At 36.5% G+C, this 24,523-nt stretch overlaps 1 protein-coding gene across 1 annotated transcript in view; it reads left to right on the forward strand.

Annotated features, from left to right (window-relative positions):
- Nucleotides 1-24,523, forward strand: part of FBXL20 (F-box and leucine rich repeat protein 20) — a 100,553-nt gene that overhangs the window by 33,348 nt on the left and 42,682 nt on the right. The window contains 1 exon segment of the mRNA XM_054593662.1: nt 17,729-17,790. Coding sequence (XP_054449637.1) covers nt 17,729-17,790 — 62 coding nt within the window.

Genomic DNA, 24,523 nt, shown 5'->3' on the forward strand with positions numbered 1-24,523 from the left:
TCACAATAACTCTTATTTAAACAAAGATTGTGATAAAATCACACAGGATATGGAAGGTTAGGGTAGGTTTTGAAGTTAAATACTTATATTCATGGCAGGATGTCAATAGATAATATACAAATTTGATAGCTCAAGCATATGTAGAAAAAGAGGCAAATAGAAGAAGCCTCTAGAACAGTGATTTTCAACCTTTTTCATCTAAAGACACACATAAACTAATTACTAAAATTCTGTGGCACATCAAAAAATATATTTTTTGCCAATCTGATAAAAATGGGTGTAATCTTGATTGATTTACCAAAAAAAAATAATAATAATAATGGAAATTTCCTCCCTTTTATTTTTGCTCCAAAGTGACTTTTTAAAAAATCAGGTGCCTTTACTTGTGTATAAGGATGTCTGGTACCAAGAATTACCCAATCAGATGCAACCTTATTATGTGATGTGATCAATAATATAGGTTATTATGACCTGCATTTTATGGTTGAGGACATGGCATCCACACTGGATGACTATTGTTGTGGTGGCTGTTGTTATTTTTTTATTTGACAGTCTAAGGGAAAAGGTCAGTGCCCCTGAGTAAATAGGTATTGCATGTTTTAAAAATTCTTGCAGTACACTGGTTGAAAATTGCTGCCCTAGATGATTTAGTAGAGAAGGGAGAGGGAGGACCCTACAGTTTCTCCCAAGTCCTTTTGTCATGATTGACTTTATCTAAAAATTCAGTTAAGTTATATGGCATATTACAAAGACATCTTTCCAGATATTCATCAGTTAATTAATAGCAGCCAAATACCTCGCTATATCATGCATTCTTTGTTTAACTAGCTTGTTTATAATGGCACCATTGTTTTGCTTCTGTCATGGCCCAAGTCTAATAGACTTCCTGCTGTTAACTTGATATGACTTTAAAAAAAAAAAAAAAACCTCACCCAAGGATATCTTTATTGATTTTAGAGACAGAGGGAGGCAGGGTATGGGGTAGAGGGGGAGACAGACAGACAGACAGACAGACATCAATCTGAGAGTGAGACGTCAAACAGTTGTTTCCCATATGTGCCCGGACTGGGGAAAGAACTTGCACCCTATGTATATGCTCTGACCAAGGATCAAGCCCATAACCTTTAGGTGCTACAACCAGCTGAGCCACCTGGCCAGGGCCTTTAATGACTTTCTTACAAAGTTATTTCTTTCCTTCCATTTTAAAGAATCTTCGTCCTAATTTAACATATTGTTTATTTTGGTTCTTTTCAAATCTATAATATAATTTCTGGCATGCAGTTAGGATATCTAGGGTACTGTGCACTTTGTTTCTTATCTAAAATAAGGGAATGTTTTTTCTGTGAATAAGTAGAATGGCTACATTAAAATGCTTTTGCTTTGGAAATATTTTCTGTGGCAGTAAGATGATTTAGAATGTGTGTGAGTGAATTATAAAATTACAGTCTGACATACGTTTTAGAAAATTCCACATATTCTTCAGGTTTTCGGTTTCTGGCACATTGACTAGAATTTGTACATAAGGAAATCAAACCCTGCCTTCCCTTGATTTACCAATCCATGTGGCATTTTGGAATATGAAATTCAGTTCAATGCCTGCTACTCCTGAGTCAAATCCCATTATGACTTGCAGTATCTACCTCTTAGTTCTTTAGTGAGTATTTAGATGGGGTGGAACTGGGGAGAGTGGAAGAGGAGAGGGAAGGACATGTAATTATATCACTACTTTGAATTTTTAATTCTTTCCTTCCACTTCAAACTTTAAAAGAAGTTTTCAGTAGGGCATGGAAGGTTTTGTCAATGCAGGAACTTCCAGACCTGTAGAACATTAAAGAGTTTATTTCAGCCAAGCTGAGGACATGCCTGGAAGCAAGATCTCAAAATGCTCTAGAGAATGGCACTTTTTCAGTTCTTTTTACACATTTGGAATCAAAGGAGGGAAAGAATCTATTGGTGGTAGATTAAGAAGGTGAGAAAGCAAGGCAGGGAAATCTCTGTGATTGAATAAAGAGTAAAATGGAGAGACATTCTTTTACATTGGTAGGTACAAGATAATTAACAATTACTGTGAATAGAAATGGTATACAGGCAATAAGCTCATGCACTCTCATGAGGGTGGTCATGCCTCAGAGGGGTCTGGAAAAGAGGATTACTCTGGCATTTCAAAAATGTAACCTAGATGTATAAGAACAATGGACAGAGCTTGGTTAAGACAAAGATAGAGCTTTACTAAAGAAGTTATAGGCCTGGGGTGTGACTACCCACCATGACCTGCCCAGTGAGGAATTTATGATCAGATCACTGTGTGGGGTTACTTAAGTCACGGAACTTGTCAGATTTATTATATAGCCCCTATTTCGTTCACAAATTCCAGGAATGAGCAGCACCCAACATGAATTCCAGTCATACCTAGTGATTCATCAAGTTCATGGAATCCTTAAGGCTGTAGAATGTTGCTGGTTCAGTTAAAACTTTGTAGATGAAAGAGATACTCAACAGAGAACAGAATAAAAGTAAATACTTGTTTTAGGCTGAGAGCAATGAATTGTGGATATAGATTTTGGTTAAGTAAACAGAAGTTGGAATAAAAGAAAGTTTGGAATATTGAGCCAGATGTTAGAGGTGTCCAAAGCAGAAAGTTTGACCTATTAAGTAATGTGCCTGTTTTCTAAATGTATCCCTTACTTGATGTTTTATCTAGGGATTTCTTTCTTAGGATAAATTTAGTCATAAGATGGTAATGCACTGGCAGAAGTTTTCTTCTAAAAAGTAGTTATAGTTCTGCTAGGGACAAGATGTTAGGTGGAAGAGTTACAGACTTTTTTGGTTTATGTTTATTTAGTCATACAAAAATGTTCTTCCTTTTAGATTCTGGCAAGAAAACCAGCCAATCAGGAAAACATCTGGTATTGGCTTAGCTAGGGAATGGCATGATAAGTAAAAATTACAGGAAAAATAATAATTAAAAAAAATCAACTCTGGATTTCTTTTATTTTTAATAATCTTTTTGTCTTTTTAAAAAAGATTGTATTTATTTTTAGAGGGGACAAGGGAGCGAGGAAGAGAGGAAGAGAAACATTAATGTGAGAGACAAAAACATTCATCAGTTGCCTCTCATGCATGGCCCTACAAGGGACTGAACTGCTGACCTCTCACTTCCACAGACAACACCCAACTGAGCCACACTGGCCATGGTTGGATTTCTTTACAAAAAGTTTATCTTTAATCTCTTATTAAAAATGTTCTCCCATCAAAAGTTTTGACTTAGGTTGGGCTGTCTTTGTATGTCTTAGGTTTTATTCAAATCTATTAAATTTAAATCATGAGTCATAACTTTTTAAACAAGTCTGTTTTTGTGGCTTTTGCTGTTAACAACCACTCTAAAACTTAGTGGCTTAAAACAGTTATTTAGTCTGGCAGTTCTTCTGCTGGTCACTGGAAAAGGTCACTCATCTGATTGCTTGACTGGGGCTTGAGTATCTAAGATGACCTCACTTACAGCCTGAGACCTTGGTGTCACTGTTAGCTGGTAGTCTTTTCCACATGGTCTAATCATTCAGAAGTTTATCCTGGGCTTTCTTACCTGGTAGCAGGAGTGTTTCAGGAGGGTAAAGCTTCAGTGTCTCTTAAGGCTTATGCTTGAAAATCATACAGTGTTAGTTTCCCCACAGTCTTTTGGTTGGATCAAGTCACCACATTAACTCAGATACAGAGAATGGAAAAAACTCAGAGAGAATGGGAAAAACAGACTCTACCTTTTGAAGGGAGATCCAGCAAAATTCTATTGCAAAAGGCCATTGCCACAGGAGATAAGATTGATTTGGGACCTTTATTATCAGGTTCTACTGTGGTTTCCCCTCTGGCTCCAGTGATTTACATCCTTATCACATGCAAATATGCCCTCCCAAAACCTCCAGAGTCTTACTCAAAAATAAATAAAGATAAATACCTGTAACTTGTTATCTGCAACGGATTCAGAGATGGATGAGTGTACTCATGTGCAGTTCCTCTTGATCCAGAGACCTATGAACTAAAAAGAAGTTATCTGTTCCATAGAGATAGATATATATCTATATGTATATAGATATATATATTCGATATAGATATAGATAACCACACACTGTTGTCACAGAGGCAGAATAATGGCAATAGACATTCCCCCTAAAAGGGGGGAGTAACAGGAGGCACATAGCAGTTGTTGGTTCATATCAATTCTGAAATCTACCGAGGCACATGTTACCAGGGTCACCTACCAGGAGCAGGAAAGGTGCCTTGATAGGGGCCCAGTACTGCTTCCTGGGAAAGATTCTCATATCCATTGTTCTCTGTGATTCTTGGTACTACACTCTGGGCTTTTAATGCTGCTTTTGGAGAGGTCCTTCGTTTTACATTAGAAATGTCTTTGGAAGCTCGGTAGCTTTCTAACTGTACTTTACTTCCTATAGCAAGTTGGGAGGCCTGAACCTTCATTTGATTTTGAGTGATCTCTGTTTCTTTTTTAATACAGCTGGTACAACTTTCTTTAATATTTCTGGGATTTTTCTATGAATCTGATTTATGTTATTCCATGTCCTGAAAAGCTACATCATTACAACACATTTAAAGACAGACCTCGCTCTACTTTGGTTATGTCAGGCTATTCAGGAATAATTCCTTGAATTTTCTTAGAGGCCTTATTATGTAGCTGAGAGAGTTAACAGGGCATGGATTTAAAATTTTTTGAGGTCTTAAAAGGAATTTACAGCCACCCACTTAATCTGGTATTTTCCCTGAGGGTAGTTCTAATTTTGAAAATCTTACTGGCTTAAGAGACAGAAGATAAGGAATAGCTTTATTTTCTGATCTAAGAAGTTGTAGGCCCTCTGTATTTCATCCAAACTTTTTTGCAAACTGTACAGTTCTCTCTTTAGCCTGTTTCTTACTGAACTTCATCATACGCAGCTAAAAGAAGTCAATTACCACTTTCAAAGCAGCAAACATAAACATGTTCAAAGACTAAAGGAAATTGGGTTTAAATCATTAAAGGAAAGTATGAGAGTGACTCATCAAACTGAGAATGTCAATAAAGAGAGAGAAATTATAGTAAAGAACTAAATGGAAATTATGGAGTTGAAAATAGAATACCTGAAAAAATCAGTAGAGGTACTCAGTAGCAATTTGGAGATCTCACAGAAGGAGAATCAGTGAGCTTGAATATAGAAATTACCCAGTTTGAAGAAAAGAATGAAACAATAAATAGAACCTCAGAGATCTGTGGTACAAAAATATACCAACATACATGTAATAAGAGCCTCAGAAGGAATGGGAGAGTCAGAAAAAATATTTGAAGAAGTAACAGGTGAAATTTTCCCAAATTTGACAGAAAACAATGTATACATCCAAAAATCTCAATGATCTCCAGGCAGCATTAAGACAAAGAGATCTACACCTGTAAACAGTTTTGTTGAACTGTTTAAATCTAGTACAAAAAAAAAATCTGGAAAGCAAGACAAAAATAATTCATGATATGCAAGGGAACAGCAATGTAATTAACAGCTGACTTTTCATTAGAAACAATGGAAGCAAGAAAACAGGTGGATGACATTCAAAGTAGGGAAAGAACATGAAAAGATGCCCTCAAAAAAATGAAAAGACAGCCTAAAGAATGGGAGAAATTATATGCAGATGATGTGTCTACTAAGGGTCTAGTATCCAGAATATATAAAGAATTCATACAAGTCAGCTACAACAAAACAATCTGGTTTTTAAAAGGGCAAAGCCATAAAACAGAATGGATTACTGAGACATGGTACTATGTGGATGAACTTCCATAATGTTATAAAAAGTGAAATAGGCCAGACACAAAGGCTTATTGAATGATCCCATTTATGTGAAATATCCAAAATAGGGAATATCCATAGTGATAAAAAGGAGATTAGAGGTTGGCTAGGTCCTGGGGATGGGAGGACACAAGGTAGTAAGTAGGTCTCAGGGCTGATTACTTACTGAGTTTGGGGTGTCCTGGGGGAATTAAAAATTTTGAAATTAAAGAGAGGTGGTAGTTATACAATATTGCAAACGCTCTAAATGCCACTGAATTGTTAACTTTAAATGGTGGGTTTTATGTGAATTTTCCTTCAAAAATAATTTAAAAAAATAAAAATTTTAAAGTGAATTCCATATCCAGCAGAGCTATTAGTGAAGAATTTAGGCAACATACCCTGACCAGCATGGCTCAGTGGCTTGGATGTCCCCTCCAACAAAGCAAAAGGTTGCCAGTTTGATTCCCCCGTAAGTGCACATGCCTGGGTTTTGGGCCAGGTCCCCAGCTGGGGACATGAGAAAGGTAACAGATTGGTGTTTCTCTTGCACATTGATGTTTTTCTCCCTCTCTTTCCTCCTTTCCCTTCTCTCTAAATAAAATCTTTTTAAAATTAAAAAAAAGAAAAATTTAGGCAACATAAGAACATCCCCAAACAAGCAAACACAGAATTTGTTGTTAGCAGCCCTGCCTTATGTGAAATATTAATGGTTCCAGACAATATAACCTGAAGGAAAAGCAATATAAAAGTTAATTACAGAGGTCAATATAGAAGGCTGTAAATAATTTCTTTTATTTAACTGAATTAAAAGACAGTTGAACAACACAACTACAAAACTGTTATTGGGCTTTTAAGATAAATATGTAACATAAACAGCAGAAAGGAGGCAGGGAATGGATTTCTGTTGGAATGAAGTTTCTATATTTTATCTGATTGAAGTAGTAGTAATCTAAAATAGATTGGGATAAGTTAAAGTACATATTGTAATTGCTAGAGCAACCACTAAGAAAGAAATTTTACACTTACAAAAGGAAAAACAACAAAGAGAGATTACAATGATACACTAGAAGAGATCTATTTAAAATAGAAGACAATAAAAGGGAAACAAAGAAACAAAAGACATGAGACATAAAAAACAAGTAGCAAAATGAGAGACATAGCCAACTCAATCAGTAATAACATTAAATGTGAATGAGTTATATACTTAAAATATATATTATCAAACTGGGTTGGGGGTTTTTTTAATGGAATATTGACTTTAGGCTGTATAAGGCACACACTTTATATTCAAGGCCACAAATAAGTTGAATGTAATGAGTAGATGTGCTACATACTAGCATTAAGCAGTTCAGGAATTAAAAATACAGTTCAGTTCACAATAGCATCTAAAATAATAAAATGCTTGGGATTAAATGTAACAAAAACTTATACACTGAAAATTTTAAAATGTTGCTGAGAGAAGTTAAAGAAGGCCTAAGTAAATGAACAGACATTCCAAGTTCATGTTTTGGAAGTCTCAGTATTATTAAGATGGCAAGTTTCTTAAATTGATTTATAGAATCAGTGCAGTTTCTCTCAAAATCCCAGCAGGCTCTTTTGTAGAAATTGGCAGACTGATTCTAAAATTTATATGGAAATGCAAAGATCCCAGAATTTTGAAAATGATTTTGGAAAAGAAGAACCAAATAAGAGTATTTATACATCTGGATTTCAAAACAGCATAAAACTTATGCCAATGAGTTATTAGCATAAAGGTAGCTATATAGGTTAATAGAAACAGTATTGAGAACCCAACATAATGATTATTTGTGGTCAGTTGATTTTTAATAAGGGTTTTAATAAAGGAAATTCAATGGGAAAAGTATAGTCTTTTAAACAAATGGTGTTAAAAAAAATTGGGTGTCTACATGGGAAAAAGATGAACATGTGTTCTCACGTCACATCATACACAGAAATTAACTTGAAATGGATCACAGACCTAAATGTAAGAACTATAACTATAAAACTTGTAAAATAAAACAACAGGTAATTTTTATGACTTTTGACTAGGTAGAGTTCATATGTACATTGAAAGCATGATCCATTAAAAAATAAATTGGACTTTATCGAAATTAAAAGCATTTGTACTTAAAAAGACACCATCAAAAAAAAAAAAAAAAAGGACGCAACCCACAGAATGGGAGAAAATACTTGCAAATCAGACAAGTAGATAAAGGGCCTGTATGTAGAGAGTCCTTAAATCTCAATAGTAAGAAGACAAACCAAATAAATAGGCAAATGATTTGAATATTCAGCTCCAACAAAGAAGTCATTTGAATGTGTAATCACACAAAAAGATGATTAGCAGCCTTAGTAATTAGGAAAATGCAAATTGGCACTACAGTGAGATACCATCAGACTGGCTACAGTTATAAAGATAGGCAATAAACAAGTGATGGTAAAAATATAGACAAATTTGCTCTGGCTGATGTGTTTCTGTGGACTGAGAGCTGGCCTGCGGACCAAAGGGTCACCGTTTTGATTCCCAGTCAGGGTACATCCCTGGGTTGAGGGCCAGGTCCCAGGTTGGGGGCATGTGAGAGGCAACCACACATTGATGTTTCTCTCCCTCTCTTCCTCCCTTTCCCTCTGTCTAAAAATAAATACAATATATTTTAAAAATATGGACAAACTAGAACCCTCATATTTCTGATGGGAATGTAAAATGTACAACCACTTTGGAAAACAATTGAGTGGTTTCAGTAAGAGTTTAAAATAAACATACCATACAATACAACTCAGTAATTTTGTACCTTAGGTTCTGTTCATGAAATATGAAAACACTTCAACCAAAAAACTTGTATGAGAATGATCAAATGAAATCTTACCATATGCAACAACATGGATGGACCTAGAGGGTATTATGTTCAGTGAAAGAAGTCAGAGAAAGACAGACACCGTGTTATTTTATTTATATGTAGAACCTAAAGAACAAAATAAACAAAACAGAGACAGACTCATAGATACGGGAAGTGAACTGGTGGTTGCCAGAAAGAGGGGATTTGGGGGGACTGGGTGAAAGAGGTAAAGGGATTAAGAAGTACAAATTGGTAGTGACAGTAATCACGGGGGTGTAAAGTACAGCATAGGGAGTATAGCAAAGAATATTGGGATAACTTATGTGTGGTGCCAGGTGGCTACTGGAAATATCAGGGGGAACACTTTGTGAAGTATACAGTTGTCTAACCTGTATGCAGTACACCTGAAACCAATACAAAATAATGTTGGAAGAAAACTAATTGGGGAAAAAAAAACAATGATCATAGCAGTGATAGTTATAATAACAAAAAAGTTGTAATAACCCACTTTTGGCACTACTGTGAGGATGAAGACCATTCTCAGCAACCAGACTGTTGACATTCCAGAAAGGGTCGACATCCCTCTGAAGGGACATACAGTGATTGTGAAGGGTTCAGAGGCACCCTGCACAGGGACTTGAATCACATCACTGTAGAACTCAGTCTCATTGGGAAAAGAAGAGGCTCCAGGGTGACAAATGGTGGGGAAGTAGAAAGGAATTGGCTGCCATTTGCACTGCCTGCAGTCATGTACAGAATAGATGAAGGCGTTACACTGAGCTTCTATTACAATATGAAGTGTATGTATATATGTTCATTTCCCCTTCAATACCGTTATTCAGGACAATAGTTCTCTTGTTGAAATCAGCGATTTTTTGGGCAAAAAAAAAAAAAAAAAAAAAAAATCCACAGGGTTCTGATGAGGTCGAGGTGATGCTTGTTCAGTATTTCAAGTCCAGAAAGATGAGTTAATTCTTGAAGGAAATAACATTGAACTTACATCAAATTCAGCTGCTTTGATTCAGCAATCTGCAACTGTTAAATACAAAGATATCAGAAAAAATTTTAGATGGTATATATGTTTCTGAAAAGGGAACAGTTTAGCAAGCTGATGAATAAGATCTAAGTTGCCCAGCTATAGAAAGAGGAGGGGGCCAGATGATTGTCCAGACTTATTTGTGATTTTTTAGAAAAGATTTTATTTATTTAAAGACAGAGGAGAAGGGAGGGAGAAAGATCAATGTGTGGTTGCCTCTCATACACACCCGCACCAGGGACCTGGCCTGCATCACAGGCATGTGCCCTGACTGGGAGTTGAACTGGCGACCCTTTGGTTCACAGGCCAGCACTCAACCTGCTGATCCACACCAGCTGTAGCTGTCTATGATATTTTAAAGATGCAGTAAAAGCCATGTATTGATTTGGGGTGGGGGAAGAGTGTAGTTATCCAAATGTCTGTCTGCTAGGAATGATTAAACAAAATGTGACATTCCATACACTGGACTACTCTTCAATAATAAAAAGGAATGAATTATTATTGTGTGCCACAACATGGATGAGCTTCATAAACATTATGCAGTATAAAGGAAGTCAGTTGCAAAAGGTAACATATTTCACATTTTCATTTTTTTAAATGTCCAGAAGAAGAAAATCTACAGAGGCAGGAAACATATTACTGGTTGTTTGAGGTTGGAGGTCAGCACAGGGATTGATTGCAAATAGGTCTGAGGGATATTTTTGGGGTGGTAGAAATTCATTAAAAATTAATTGTGAGGGTTGCACAGCGAATTACTGGCATGTATGTGTAAAGCCAGTAAATCTTATTGTATGTGAATTATACCATAATGAAGCTGTTTAAAAATGCTATCTGCAGCCCTGGCTGGTGTGGCTTAGTGGATTGAGCGCCAGCCTGCAAACCAAAGTGTTGCTGGTTTGATTCCCAGTCAGGGCATATGCCTGAGTTGCAGGGCAGGTCCCCAGTAGGGGGTGCACAAGAGGTGACCACACATTGATGCTTCTCTCGCTCTTTTTCCTTCTTTCCCCTCTGTCTAAAAATAAATAAATAAAATCTTTAAAAAAAAATGCTATATGCAGGTGAAATTCCATGATGGTGAAGTTGAGCAATTACTATAACTTTTTTAAAAACATTTAACACAATGGAATATTATGCAGCAGAAATAAAGAAGTCCTATCTTTTGTGACAGCATGGATGGAACTGGATACTATTATGCTAAGTGAAATAAGCCAGTCAGTGAAAGTACAAATACCACATGACTTCATTTATAACGGGAATCTAATAAACAAAATAAACTAATGAGAAAAATAGAACCAGAGACATGGAAACATGGAACAGACTGATACAGGAGGGGAGGAAGGAGGGGGACTGATGGTGAAAGGAAGGGGAAGGGGCTAGTAAAAGAGCATGTATGAATAACCCATGGACATGGACAACAGAGGGGGGATTGACTGTGGCCTAGAGGGGTGGGCTAGGTGGGGGGAGGCAAAAGGGGAAAAAACTGGGACAACTGTAATAAAATAAACAATAAAAAATACATAAAATAAAAAAACATTTACTATAACTCATATTCCTTTAAATAAATGGGCCATAAACTGAATCTCCAAACTTATTTCTTCATATATTTTAAGTACTTGTAATGATATTCAGTTTGTTATGCTGATGTCATTTGCATTTTGTTTACTAAATTTAGGGTAACAGTTTGTTTGTTTATTTTTGCACTCTACCATAGAGATACAAAGTGAAGAAACCATAGAAACCCATTGGGGATTTAGAGTCAAAAGTATTTCCACATCCTTGTGTAAATGGCATTCATCAGTTCAGTAATTTCTAAGCGCTCTGTTGCTTGCTGACTGTATTGTGGTGCTCTAAACAGACAGGGCCCCTTTCCTTTCCGAGCTTATAGTCTAATATAAGGGACACTGAACTGTTATTCTGAGCTTTGGGTTGCGCTGGTGTTTCATAGGAGAAGGAACAAGCACACCCAGTTAGGGAGATTAGAAAAGGCTTCATGGCATAAATAGCATGTCCAACAGACAGTCTATTTCTGTTGACAGATTAGGAAAGTTTGGTTGCACAGGGACTTTACAGAAAATAACATGAGCAAAAGCACAGAGCCTGTTTGAGGAGAAGCAAATGCTCCTTAAATTCTATTTTATTTCTGTGTTTCTCCCATTGCTTATAATTTACTATATATGCATATAATTAAAAGTTGCTGTGAATTATAAAATGCACCATTATTTTATAAACCACAAAAAAGCTTTGGTTTTAAATGTAAGATGCTTCCTAAATTTAGAATTGTTAAAATATGGGAGGAAAACCTTACAGTGTTTTACTTGTGAAAAAATACATATAAAATTTGCCATCTTTGTCATTTTTAAATGTACAGTACACTCGCAATGTCAGGCAACCAGTCTCTAGAACTGTTTTCATCTTGCAAAATAAAATACACCTTCTTTTGCCCTTGCTGATGTGGCTTAGTGGATTGAGTGCTGGCCTGCAAACTGAAAGGCCGCTGCTTCAATTCCCAGTCAGGTACATCCTCGGTTGTGGGCTGGGTCCCCAGCTGGGGGCATGCGAGAGGAAACCAGTCGATGTATCTCTTGGCACATGGATGTTTCTCTCTGTCTCTTTCTCCCTCCCTTCCCTTCTATCTAAAAATAAAGAAATAAAATCTAAAAATATATATACCTTTTTAAACATAAAAATATATTTATAAATTAAGCTGCATGTATCCGAGTTTCAAGTTAAAAGTGGCGTAAACATGATCGTTTATTTTTACTTCATATAAAGCCCAGAGCCATGGTGTCTCTACAGTCATCTGCAGGCTTTTTCCAGTTTTCTGCTTATCTTTAAAACTGCCCCTTCAACTTAATCATACAAGATGGAGTTCAGTTATCCTAATCACATTTCAAGCAGTAAAATTAAAGAAGGAGTAAAGAAGAGGCGTACCATCTCTCTTTAAGGACTCTCCTGAAATTGCACTCATCATTTCTTTTTACATTCCTTTGGCCAAAATTTAGTAACCTGGCCCTAATCTAGCTGCAAGGGAAATGAAGTCTTTCCACACAGTCCTGTTCTAGTCAAAACTTGTGGATGCTGTTACTCTAGAAGAGGAGAATAGATATTGGGGGATAACTAGTATTCTCTGCCAAAATACTAATTAACTTTTGTATTTCTTCTATAAAGCTTGAATAATATATACCACATCTTTTAAATGTTTTTTGGGAGGGGAGCAGAGTTGGTAACTATACTATTAAATTAATTAAATTATCAGCAGGGGTCACTGTTGAGCAAGTATTTCTTTTCTCTGTTCATGTCATTTCTCACCCAGATCCTGGATTTAAAGCTTCTGGGTCTTGTTCGTTTGCTAAGCATTTAAATTTATTATGTTAGTAAAGAAATTCCCAAAATGTGCCAAAGTAAGATTTAAAAACTGATCAGAAGGCTAAACTAATAGCAGAAAGTACTATTCAGGAGCTTTATTAGATGATGTAATTAAAATTTGTAACAAGTGTTTTAAAAGTTGTATTTTCAGCTATGTAATTATAGAAAAACAATGATAGTAGTATGCAAAGCAATAATAAGTGCTAATGTATGGCAAACCAAATCGCTTAAAGTGTTTTTTATTTCTTTTTTTAATTTAAGAATGTCCTTTCCCTCGAAGACAAAACTGTAGCTATGTGTCTTTGCTTTCTTAGGGGATAATGTCCTACCTAGAAACAAATAATAAGGAGAGAACAATCTAGTTGCTCTCACATTTTTTCCTCTGACTACATCCTTGTAATTGTTTGTGAATAGATTATAAAAATACATAATAATATCCTCGAGCTAACATAAAACCAGATTCCCTAAGAATGTCACATGTTTGAACAGTCACTTCCTCTACATGGATTATAGCTTAAATCCTTCACAAACTTTTTGTAATTCACTATACCCTTAATCTAATTTGTTTTGACACCCTTTGTGTTTTGCATGAGAAAGCTAGAGTTTGGATTCAGCTGAAATAGTAAAATCTCTAAAACATATATTTGATTGCTTCTGTGAAACATTTTACAAACAATATCATCAACTGAAGAAGAAACCATTTGGGTTTCCTAGAAAACATCTGAAATTATTGTGTATCTACCTCTGGAATTGTTTTTTTCTTTCTTTTTTAGGATTATTTTCTAACCTCCATTGCTATGACACTTCAGATAATAAAAATATTCTGATTATCTGTGAGAACTGTAAAATCTGTGGGTTCTGAGATCCTCAGTTTACTTTAGTCCACTGGTTCTCAAACTTTTAGGAAGCAGTATCAGCTGGAGGGCTTGTTAAAATACTGGTTGTCTGTCTTCCCCTTCACCTCCACCCCAATCCCAGTTGCTGATTCTATAGGTCTGGTGTACAGCTCAAGAATTTGCACTTCTAACAAGGGCCCCCTTGAAACTGATGCTGATGGTCAGGTGACCACAATGTGAACCACTGATCTTATCTAACTTGGAGTAGGGTACATATATGCAGAAGGATAAGGGAAATATAACCCTGGACAGATGTTCCTATATGTCTGGTGTTCCCCGGATACTATATATTCTTTTTTTCCTTCACATACCTTCATACTCCCACAGAGACAACAGTATTCAGTCTGTGTAGAATGAAGCAAGGGAAAACATCTGCAGCTGTGTGTGAGATTTGTTTATTTTTATATCTAGAGTCATAGAAGAGGGATATGATTCTTTTAATAGCTTCCACCATAGGGTAGGTACTGTTGGGAAGCAGATTATTCTCTGATCAGATTGTCAGGTAGTAACATTACTTTTATTATAAGATAGTCTGTTTGCTGCGCTGAAACTTGGTAGTTGAACCACCTTCTGTTACCAAGTCCTTAGCCAGGAAAAAGAAGGAAGTAACCTATAAAGGAAAGCCCATTCCCTGGCCAGTGTGGCTCAGTTGGTTGGAACTGTCATCCTGTAACTGAACTGTTGCGGGCTTGGTCCCTGGTCTGAATGTGAATAGTCCCGGGTCTGGGTGCATATGGGAGGCAGCCAATCAATGCTTCTCTCTCTGTGTGTCTTTCTGTCTGTCTGTCTCTGTCTCTCTCACATCAATGTCTCTCTTACTCTGTCCTTTCCTTTCTCTCTAAACATTGAAAAAATGTCCTTGGGTGAGGATAAAGAAATAAAATAATAAAAATAAAATAATCCCATTAGGTTATCATTGGACTTCTCAGCAGAAACTCTACAAGCTAGAAGAGAGTGGAACCAAATAATCAAACTACTGAAAGAGAAATCACCAGTTAAGAATAATATATCCAGCAAATTTATCCTTTAGATATGAAGGAGAGATAAAGACTCTTCTAGACATAGAGAAGCTGAGGGAATTTATCACCAGAAGATCTACACTGTAGAAAATATTCAAGGGAGTTATTCTACCTGAAACAAAGAACAAAAAGGTCACAAAACTGCCAGTAAGATCACCAACAAACTTAGGGAATAAACAGGGTTAATTTGTGACAACAAAGACATAAAAGGGGACAGGGTAAAGGTCTGAATTTGTAAAGGATGGAGATCAGATACATTCAAAAGAAAAAGGATGACTGTATATATGAAACTGCCTTCTTTGTAGATTTAATGGTAACCACACACAGAAAACCCAAAACTGAGTCACATAACTTAAAAAGAGAGGAAACATGAAAAAAGTGTGGACTAACACAAAATAAAAACAACAAACACAAAGGAAAAGAACCAGTGGAGGAACAGAGCTACCAGAAAACAAGATAAAATGGCTATAGGAAATCCTCATACATCAATAATTACCCTAAGTGTAAATGGAGTGAATTCATCAATTAAAAGGCACAGAGTAGCAGGTTGGATCAGAAAACCAAACCCAACTATATGCTGCCTTAAAGAGACACATCAAAGCTACAAAGTCAAAGATAGGGTCAAAGGGTAGAAAATGATCCTCCAAGCAGATAACATCCACAGAAAAACAGGTGTAGACATGTGTGTAGCTGACAAAATAAAAACCCTTTCTTCAGTTTTTTAAAAAATGTCTACTGCGCCTGTAGTCTTATAAAGACCTGCATCATATTTAATTGAGCTATAATTTCATTATATTCTTAGCTTACCTCCTTGCTCCTAGTCCAGAGTTTAATTTCTTTAGGTTTCTCTTCTCTACAGAATTGTTTCAAATTTCTAACCTGGTGTGCAAGTTTCCTTCATGACCTAACCCTACCATCCACTTAACAGTTCATTCATTATTCATTAGATTTATTGAGTTCCTATTATGTATCAGTCTCTGTGCTCAATCCTGGAATTAGGATGGCAAGCATGAAAGATATGGTCCCTGCCCTCACAGGTCTTTCCATTTATCTGGAAGGTAGGTTATTATAGTTGATAGAAAATATTTATTATCATTACTCTTTAGATGTCTGAGATTGAAGGGAAAATACATTCTGTCCACTACTTCCCTCCCACTTCAACATCCCTTCAGTTACCATATTTTGCCATGTATAATGCATACCCACATTTTTGGCCCAAACTTTCAGGAAAAAAATCTTTCGTTTTAATTTTTTAAATCAATTTTTATTTATTTGTATTAGATACTTTTTTGTAATATAAAGTAATTTTAGCACTTATTTTTGAACATATTAGTACAAGAAATTTTATGTAACAAATAATTACAAAACACAAGAACAGATAAAGAGTATTTCAGGTACTACCCATGTATAATGCACATCCTTATTTTTCTCTCAAAAATTTGGGCAAAAAAATGTGCATTATACACAGCAAAATACAGTCCTACTAATTTTTTTTTTTTTTTTTTTTTTTTTTTGTACTCCTACTTTGAATCATGAAATGCCAGGACTTTTATATGACTCCATGCCTTTATACATCTTACCTCCTTGGTTTTTTCTAGTTACTATCTGGTCTTCCTCTAAGATCCAATTTAGATATCATTTGTGGGTAGAATTGTTTCATCCTTTGCTCTCACACACCTCTTGTCATTTTTTGCTAATAAGTAATAAAATATTTGCCTAATTTCTGTGTTCTTTGTACGGCAAGAGCTCCTTAAGTACAGAGATAATGTCTTCTTTTGTTTTTATCTCATTACCTAGAGCAGTGTCTGATATTGACAAGGTGTTCAGTAAATGTTCATTGCATGAAGTCGAAGCATCGCGTATTACTTAATGATGTGTATTTGCCTTTTTTACTGTACTTTTTATTGGGTACAGTTAGTATAGCTTTTTTTTTTTTAACCAACTTACTAAACAAGCTTATAGTCATGATCTCCTTTGCGGAAGAAGTGGTTTTAATTAATTTTGCTAAATGAGCACTTGTGTGCATCTGGTTGTGGTTATGAAGTATTATTGGTTTGCTATATGATATATAAAACTCAAAAGATATTGTTCCCTATCCCAGGTTTCTGAGCGCCCCCTTGAAAAAGTAAATGTGAGTTAATGACATTTGTGTCATACTTATTTTTAGTTTTTTTGAATTCTTTAAGAGTTTATTTAAGCCAAACTGGTGATATATGCCAGGGAGCAAGATCTCAAATGCTCCTTTTTTATTTTATTTTAAATTTTATTTATTGACTTGAGAGAGAAAGAAACATTGATCTGTTGTTCTACTTATTTATGTATTTTTTGGTTGATTCTTGTATGTGTCCTAACCAGGGATCAAACCTGCAACCTTGGCCTATCGGGAAGATGCTCTAACCAACTGAGCTACCAGGCCGGGTATTAAAAATGACATTTTTAAACTTAGTAGTGATATGGTTTTAAGCAAGTAAATCTTGTAATTCAGTTTCCTTATATGTAAAATGAAGATTCAAAATGTTGATACATGAAGAACACTTAAAACAGTACCTGGCACATAGTGTCAGTCTTCTGACTGCTGTAAGTTCATTTTCCCTAAAGATAGGGAACAAATTAAATATCTCAAAGATGTTTTTCAGCCTGAGTCTCTGAAAATATGACTTCGGCTTATAATACACTTTATACTTATTCACCTCTCTCCTAAGAGGATTACCTCTAAACTGTTGAGTTGAAATAATAAAAGGTTAAGTAACAACAAAATATTTTATTTTTGCAGATGTTCTCAAATAGTGATGAAGCCGTAATCAATAAAAAACTTCCCAAGGAACTCCTATTACGGTAAGTGTGAATGCTCATTTTATGTTTGTATGTGTATATCATTTGTCCATTTAAAAGTTTACAGACTTACATAGGATCTGGATTATCTGAATTTATAATTTTATTTTTTTGTTAAACAATCTTACTTTGAATTTTCTAGATATAAATCAAGATTTTGAATGTTTAATTTAAAAACAGTTTTCTCCTACACAGTTTGTAGCTGTATATGGTTTTGTTTACTCATTTTCCCTTTGCCCTGTTCTTGTATGTAATGTGAAAGAGGTGTAGTGTATTTTATTTTACTGTAGTACTAATTTTTTTGAAAACTGATTCTAATCCATCCTTTGCCCCCACTTATATTTGCAACAAATATTATATATACTGAGGTGCTGAAGAGTAATGACCCTTTATTTTAATTTTATTTATTTATTTTTAGAGAGAGGGGAAAGGAGGGAGAAAAGGAGGGAAAGAAACACTGACGTGTGAGAGAAACATGGATCAGCTGCCTCTCACATGGCCCCAACGGGGGACCAGGCCTGCAACCCAGCCATGTGCCCCGACCGGGAATCAAGCCGATGACCTTTTGTTTCTCAGGCCGGCGCTCAGTCCACTGAGCCACACTAGCCAGGGCACAACAACCCTTTATTTTAAAGATAAAAAGGGAAGTTATTTGAAACCCTTTATTTTCTTATATTACACTTAGGATTTTACTGTTCTTTAAAAAAAAATTTTGTTTATAGACTTGAGAGAGAAAGCCAACATAACACTTTAAAAAATATTTATTGATTTTAGAGAGGAGAAACATTAATTTGTTCCATTTATTTATGCATTCATTGGTTGATTCTTGTGCTTCCTCTGACTGTGGCTCGAACCTGCAATCTTAGTTTGTTGGGATGACACTAACCAATTGAGCAGCCAGGGCACCATTCTTACTCTTAATATGTAGAAACCACATTTAGGATCACCCATAACATAAAACACACAGCTCCCGACTTACGTACATCTGACTCAGGAATCACCTAGCGAGAAATAGGCACCAGGGGACTTATTTTTAGTGCTCATTATTTGGGCACTTAATTAAAACATTCTTTGTTTACTTATGTGGAATATCGTGACTGAGAAAGAAAGAATATTCTCTTTTGCATTTGTAAGAAGATAACAAGCTACTGTGTTCGGAGGCATCTACTTCTTGCTCTTAGCTGCTACTACGGTGTAGCTAGCCCGTAACTAGCCTGATCTCTCCTTCAGGGTAGAAAATAATCTGTGCTCTAGTGCTGGAAAAGAAAAATGTTCCTGGCATTCCTTAGTGTTGGTATGTCTAAGTCCTCCACTATATTGCAAGATCCTCATAAGCGGGGACTATATCCTGTAAATCTTTATGTTGTACCTTACACATTGGCGATACTAAGGAAAAAAATAACTGAATTGAACTTGGAATGGATTTTTTTTCATGGAAGCAATTCATATGGACATGCTGGTTGAGTAGTTTAAATAATAGCAATTAACCCCTTGACTACCCAGGGCCATTAGAGAATGTATCCTGAATATATTGAGTGATACCTTGAATATCCCTCAAATTTCAGCAAAATTAAGCTATTTTAAAGAGAAACATTTTTAAGTAGGTTATGTTCTTTACCATTATTATATGTTGAGTATACTAAGACATACTTTAGGGTTTTATTTTATTTTTTTAATAGTTTATTTTTTTAGAGAGAGGGGAAGGGACGGAGAAAGGAAGAAAAACATCCATGTGTGGTTGCTTCTCACGCACACCTTACTGGGGACCTGGCCCAACACTCAGGCATGTGCCCTACTGTGAATCGAACCTGCGACCTTTCAGTTCTCAGGCCAGCACTCAACCCTCTCAGCCACACCAGCCAGGGCTACTTAAGGGTTTAAAAAATTTTTTTTTATTGATTGGTTTTTTTGGAGAGAGAGAAAGGGAGAAAGAGAAACATTGATTTTTTTTTGTTGTTGTTCCACTTACACATTCATTAGTTGATTCTTGTATTTTTTCTTTGTTAATTATATTTTATTCATTATGCTATTACAGTTGTTCCCCCCAATCTTTCCCCTTTTGCTCCCCTCCACCCAGCATCCCCCAGCTCCTGCAGGCAATCGCCGCACCATTGTTTATGTCAATGGATCACACATATAGCTTCTTCGGCTACTCCATTTCCTATACTGTACTTTATATCCCCATGGCTATTCTGTAACTACCTATTTATGCTTCTTAATCCCCTCATCCATTCCCCCATATCCCTCTCCCATCTGGCAACCATCAGAATGCTTTCTGTATCCATGCTTAATGTCTCTGTTCTTCTTGTTTGCTTAGTTTGTTTTTTAGATTGAGTTGTTGATAGATATGTATTTATTGCCATTTTATTGTTCATAGTTTTGATCTTCTTTTTGTAGTAATGATGAACTCCTTTAGTTTTTTCTTGCCTGGGAAGCTCTTTATCTGCCCTTCAATTCTAAATGATATCTTTGCTGGATAGAGCAATGTTGGCTGTAGGTCCTTGCTTTTCATGACTTGGAATATTTCTTGCCAATCCCTTCTAGCCTGCAAAGTTTCTTTTGAGAAATCAGCTGACAGTCTTATGGAAATTCCCTTGTAGGTAATTAACTGAGTTTGTTTTGCTGCTTTTAAGATTCTCTCTTTATCTTTAACCATTGACATTTTAATTATGATGTGTCTTGGAGTGGGCCTCTTTGCATCCATCGTGTTTGGGACACACATCTGTGCTTCCTAGACTTGCATGTCTGTTTCCTTAGCTGCTAGATGAGGAAAGTTTTCTTTCATTGTTTTTTCATAGAGACTTCCAGTTTCTTGCTCTCTTTTTTTTTCCTAGCACCCCCATGATGCAAATGCTGGAACACATGTCCCAGAGCCTGCTTACACTATCCTCTTTTTTTGGGGGGGGAGGGATTCTTTTTTCTTTTGTTCTGATTGTTTTTTGCTTCCTTATGTTCAAAATCATTGATTTGATTCTCAGCTTCATCCACTCTACTGTTGTTTCCCTGTAAATTGTTCTTTACTTCAATTAATGTATCCTTTGTTTCTGACTGGATCTTTTTTATGCTGTTAAGGTCCTCACTAAGTTCCTTGAGCAACTTTATAGCCAGTGTTTGGAACTCTGCATTTGATAGATTGCTTATCTCCATTTGTTTAGTTCTTTTTCTGGAGTTTGGTCTGTTCTTTCATTTGGTCCGTGTTTCTTTGTCTCCTTATTTTGGCAGCCTCCCTGTTTGTTTTTATGTATTAGGTAGGGCTGCTATGACTCCCTGTTTTGGTAGCATGGCCTAATGCAGTAGGTGTCCTGTATGGTCTAGTGGTATAGCCTCCCATATCACCCAAGCTGGGTACTCAAGGTTCGTTCTTTGTGTGGGATGAGAACACCCTCCTCTTGTAGTTGAACCTTGACTGCTGTTGGCAGGTCAATGGGAGGGATTTACTCAAGCCAGTCACCTGCAAGGACTTCTACGACCACTGACCACCAACCTCTGCCCTCCGTGGATGATCAGCTGTGCAGGGGCAAGGTGGTGGTGTTTTGACATGGTCTGTAGCTGTTCACTGTGTGCACAGGCCCTTGGATTTCCTGGGTGTGCAGGCCAAGGTCATCAGCTCCCACGTATGTTTTGCCCCAGACCACTGTGCCAGAGCTGTAAAGCAATCTGAGATGGCTGCTACTTGTGCTGGGCTTGGAGATTCCCAGGCAAAGCCAAGCTGTGAATTTAGAGTGGTTGCTGCAAGTGCTGGGCCACTTAGCAAGAGGTGCAGGGACTAGGGGCTAACTGAGGCTGGCTGTTGCTTGTTTGAGAGGATTTAGGAAGTTGTGAAGCATGAGCCCAGGCTAGCCACTCATATGGGAAAGCAGCTTAGGAGGCCCATAAGTTGAGTGGGAAAGCATCTCTGGGGACCTCCAGAGCAGAGAAAACAGTGTTAGCCAGGTTGATGGAGTCTCAAATATGGACCAGCCTACCAGCTCTGTGGCTTCGTGATAAGAAGGTTCAGAAAAGGGACATTGGTCTCTGCCTGCCTTTCTCTCTGGGAGAAAGCTGTTCCCTAGCTTTTGCTTTGATGCCAGATACTTCAGTTCCTCCATGTATGCCACTGGTGCCTTTCAAGTTGCTACCCCAGTGCTGGAGCTCAGAGAGAGTGAGCCTGAGTAAGTCCATGTGTGGGTTCTTTAGGAGGAACTGCCTGGGACTCTAGAAGTTTCTTCCACCAACTCAATCCCTACTGGTTTTTGCAGCTAGAAGTTATGAGGATTTATCTTCCTGGTACTGGAACCCTGGGCCTTAGGGGGCCTGGTGTGGGGCTGGTACTCCTCATTCCCAAGATATCCCTCCGGAATTTTTATCCACCACACGTTTATATGGGGCCAGCCTGTTCCACGTCTCCGCCTCTCCTACCAGCCTGAATGGATGTGGTTTCTTTAATTTTGTAGTTGTCCGACTTCTATTCAACATGATTTCTGATGGTTCTGAGTGACAGTTGTTCTATGTTTTAGTTGTAATTTTGATGTGGTTGTGTGGGGAGGCGATCCATGTTTGCCTGTGCTTCCATCTTGACCAGAAGTTCCCCTGATTCTAACATGTTTTTTGACTGGGGATGAAACTCGCAACCTTGGCATTTCAGGACACTTATCTAAACAACTGAGCTGTCCGGCCAGGACACTTTAGTTATTTTGTATAATGCCATTAATTTTGAATACTTAGCATTATTTTGTACTACTGTAGTTCACCTAATGACTCACTAAGATTTAGGAAAATTATTTGACTCTTTGGTAATTGGCCACACCATGTTATGGTTTATGTTTTTCTGTTTTTGCCATGAAACTCAAATCTTTTACTATGTCCTACAAGACCCCTTATGATCTGACAGGGGAGTAACATGATTCGGTTTATTTTTTTTTAAAGGATTAGTCTTGGTGCTATGTGTTGGCAAGATTAGGGGATAGGAGTGTAGAGTGATAAGAAGGCTATTAAAGAATTCTAGGCAAGAGATGAGGGCATGTTCTATAATTTTTTAGACTACAGTATTGCTTCCCCCTGCCCTTTCTAGCTTTAGTCATTGCCTCTTTTTCTTTTCTTTTGAGACATTATCAACATACATTATTAGTTTCAAGTGTATAATATAATGATATCTGTATATGTTATGAAAGTCGCCACAACAAATCTAGTTAATATCCATCACCACACATAGTTATAAAATTTTTTTCTTGTAATGAGAATCTTTAAGATTTATTGTCTTAACAACTCTCAATATATAATACAGTATCATTAACTGTAGTCACCATGCTGTATACCACATCACCATGATTTATTTATTTTATAACTGGAAGTTTGTAGCTTTTCACTTCCTTCACCCATCCCCTCCCCCCCCCCCCCACCACCACCACTGGCAACTGCCAGTCTGCTCTCTGTATCTAGGAGTTTTGTTGTTCCTGTTGGCACTGAAGAGTTGTATAACTCCATGTTAGCAACACCTTTGTTACTTAGCTTAGCACACTGCCATTATGAATGTGAGGTTTTTCAAGTGGGAAGAAAAGTTAGGAGTATCTGGCTCTTTTTCTAGGGTGTGGAAAAGAGTAGGCATGAGTTGAGAGGTTGGAAAAAGGGGACGATTGAAGAAGGATAATATATGCCTAGCTTCTCAAATTGGAACACTGCAGATATTTTTTCTATAGCAACATTTTTGTGAATCAGAATTTGGTTCTAGTTCATATGTGTTATTTTGGAACTGATCCTTGTGTACATTATAGTTTAAATTGGCTGCTTTCTAACCTAGGCAGGGAACCTAACTGCCACATATGATATGATTTCTGTGAGGAAAATGTTTGAGTTCCAAATCCTGTACTTATGGTAAGAACAAGTTCCTTCCTAAATTGGCGACAGAGTAAAATTGATATCCTGAGAAGGAAGGAAATGACACCACAAAACATACTACTTTTGAATGCATTTAAGTATATAAAACATAGATTTTGTTTAAACCATTGAAGACAAATTTTTAAAAGAGGCTTTTTTGATATCTTTGATATTACACCAAAGAGATAATTGATCAGTATTAATATTAATAAATTCAACCTGACACTTTATAATTTATTGAAATTCATTGAATGTGATAGTTCCTAAAGTTTAAATTTTGTTTAAAGTGTATAGGTCACGACTAGAAATAGCAGGTGCTCCTAGGAAGGGAAACCAGGTACCTGGAAGATAGGAATAGAAGAGAAACTTACCTTTCATTAGGTTTTTTTGTATCTCTTAGATACTGTTATTTGAACTCTTCATTTTGAAATAGTTGTAAAAATAATACAAAGAATTTCAGGAATACCCTTCCCTAATAATTAATATTTTATATAATTAAACAATCCAGTTATTAAAATTAGGAAATTAACATTGATATAGTACTATTAACTAATATACAGACCTATTCAAATTCTTCAGTTGTCCCAGTAACATCATTTTTGGGCGCAGGATCCAGTCTAGGATTAGACATTCCATTAAATTGTCCTGTCTGCTTAGTTTTCTTTAATCTGGGACAATTCCCTTAGTCTTTCTGTGTCTTTCATAATCTTGATACACTTGAACTGTTGCTTTATAGAATCTCCCTCAGTCTGTCTCTGTCTAATGTTTTCTCATGATTCAATTTAGGTTATGCATTTTGACAAGTCTATTACAAAAATGGTGTTGTGCCCTTGTCCATGTATCATAACAGAAGGCACATATGTCACTATGCTTATTACTGGAT

Source organism: Pteronotus mesoamericanus, unplaced genomic scaffold (assembly GCF_021234165.1).
Source record: "Pteronotus mesoamericanus isolate MK-2021 breed Mesoamerican mustached bat unplaced genomic scaffold, CSHL_Meso_final scaffold_476, whole genome shotgun sequence".
Classification (NCBI taxonomy): Eukaryota; Metazoa; Chordata; class Mammalia; order Chiroptera; family Mormoopidae; genus Pteronotus; species Pteronotus mesoamericanus.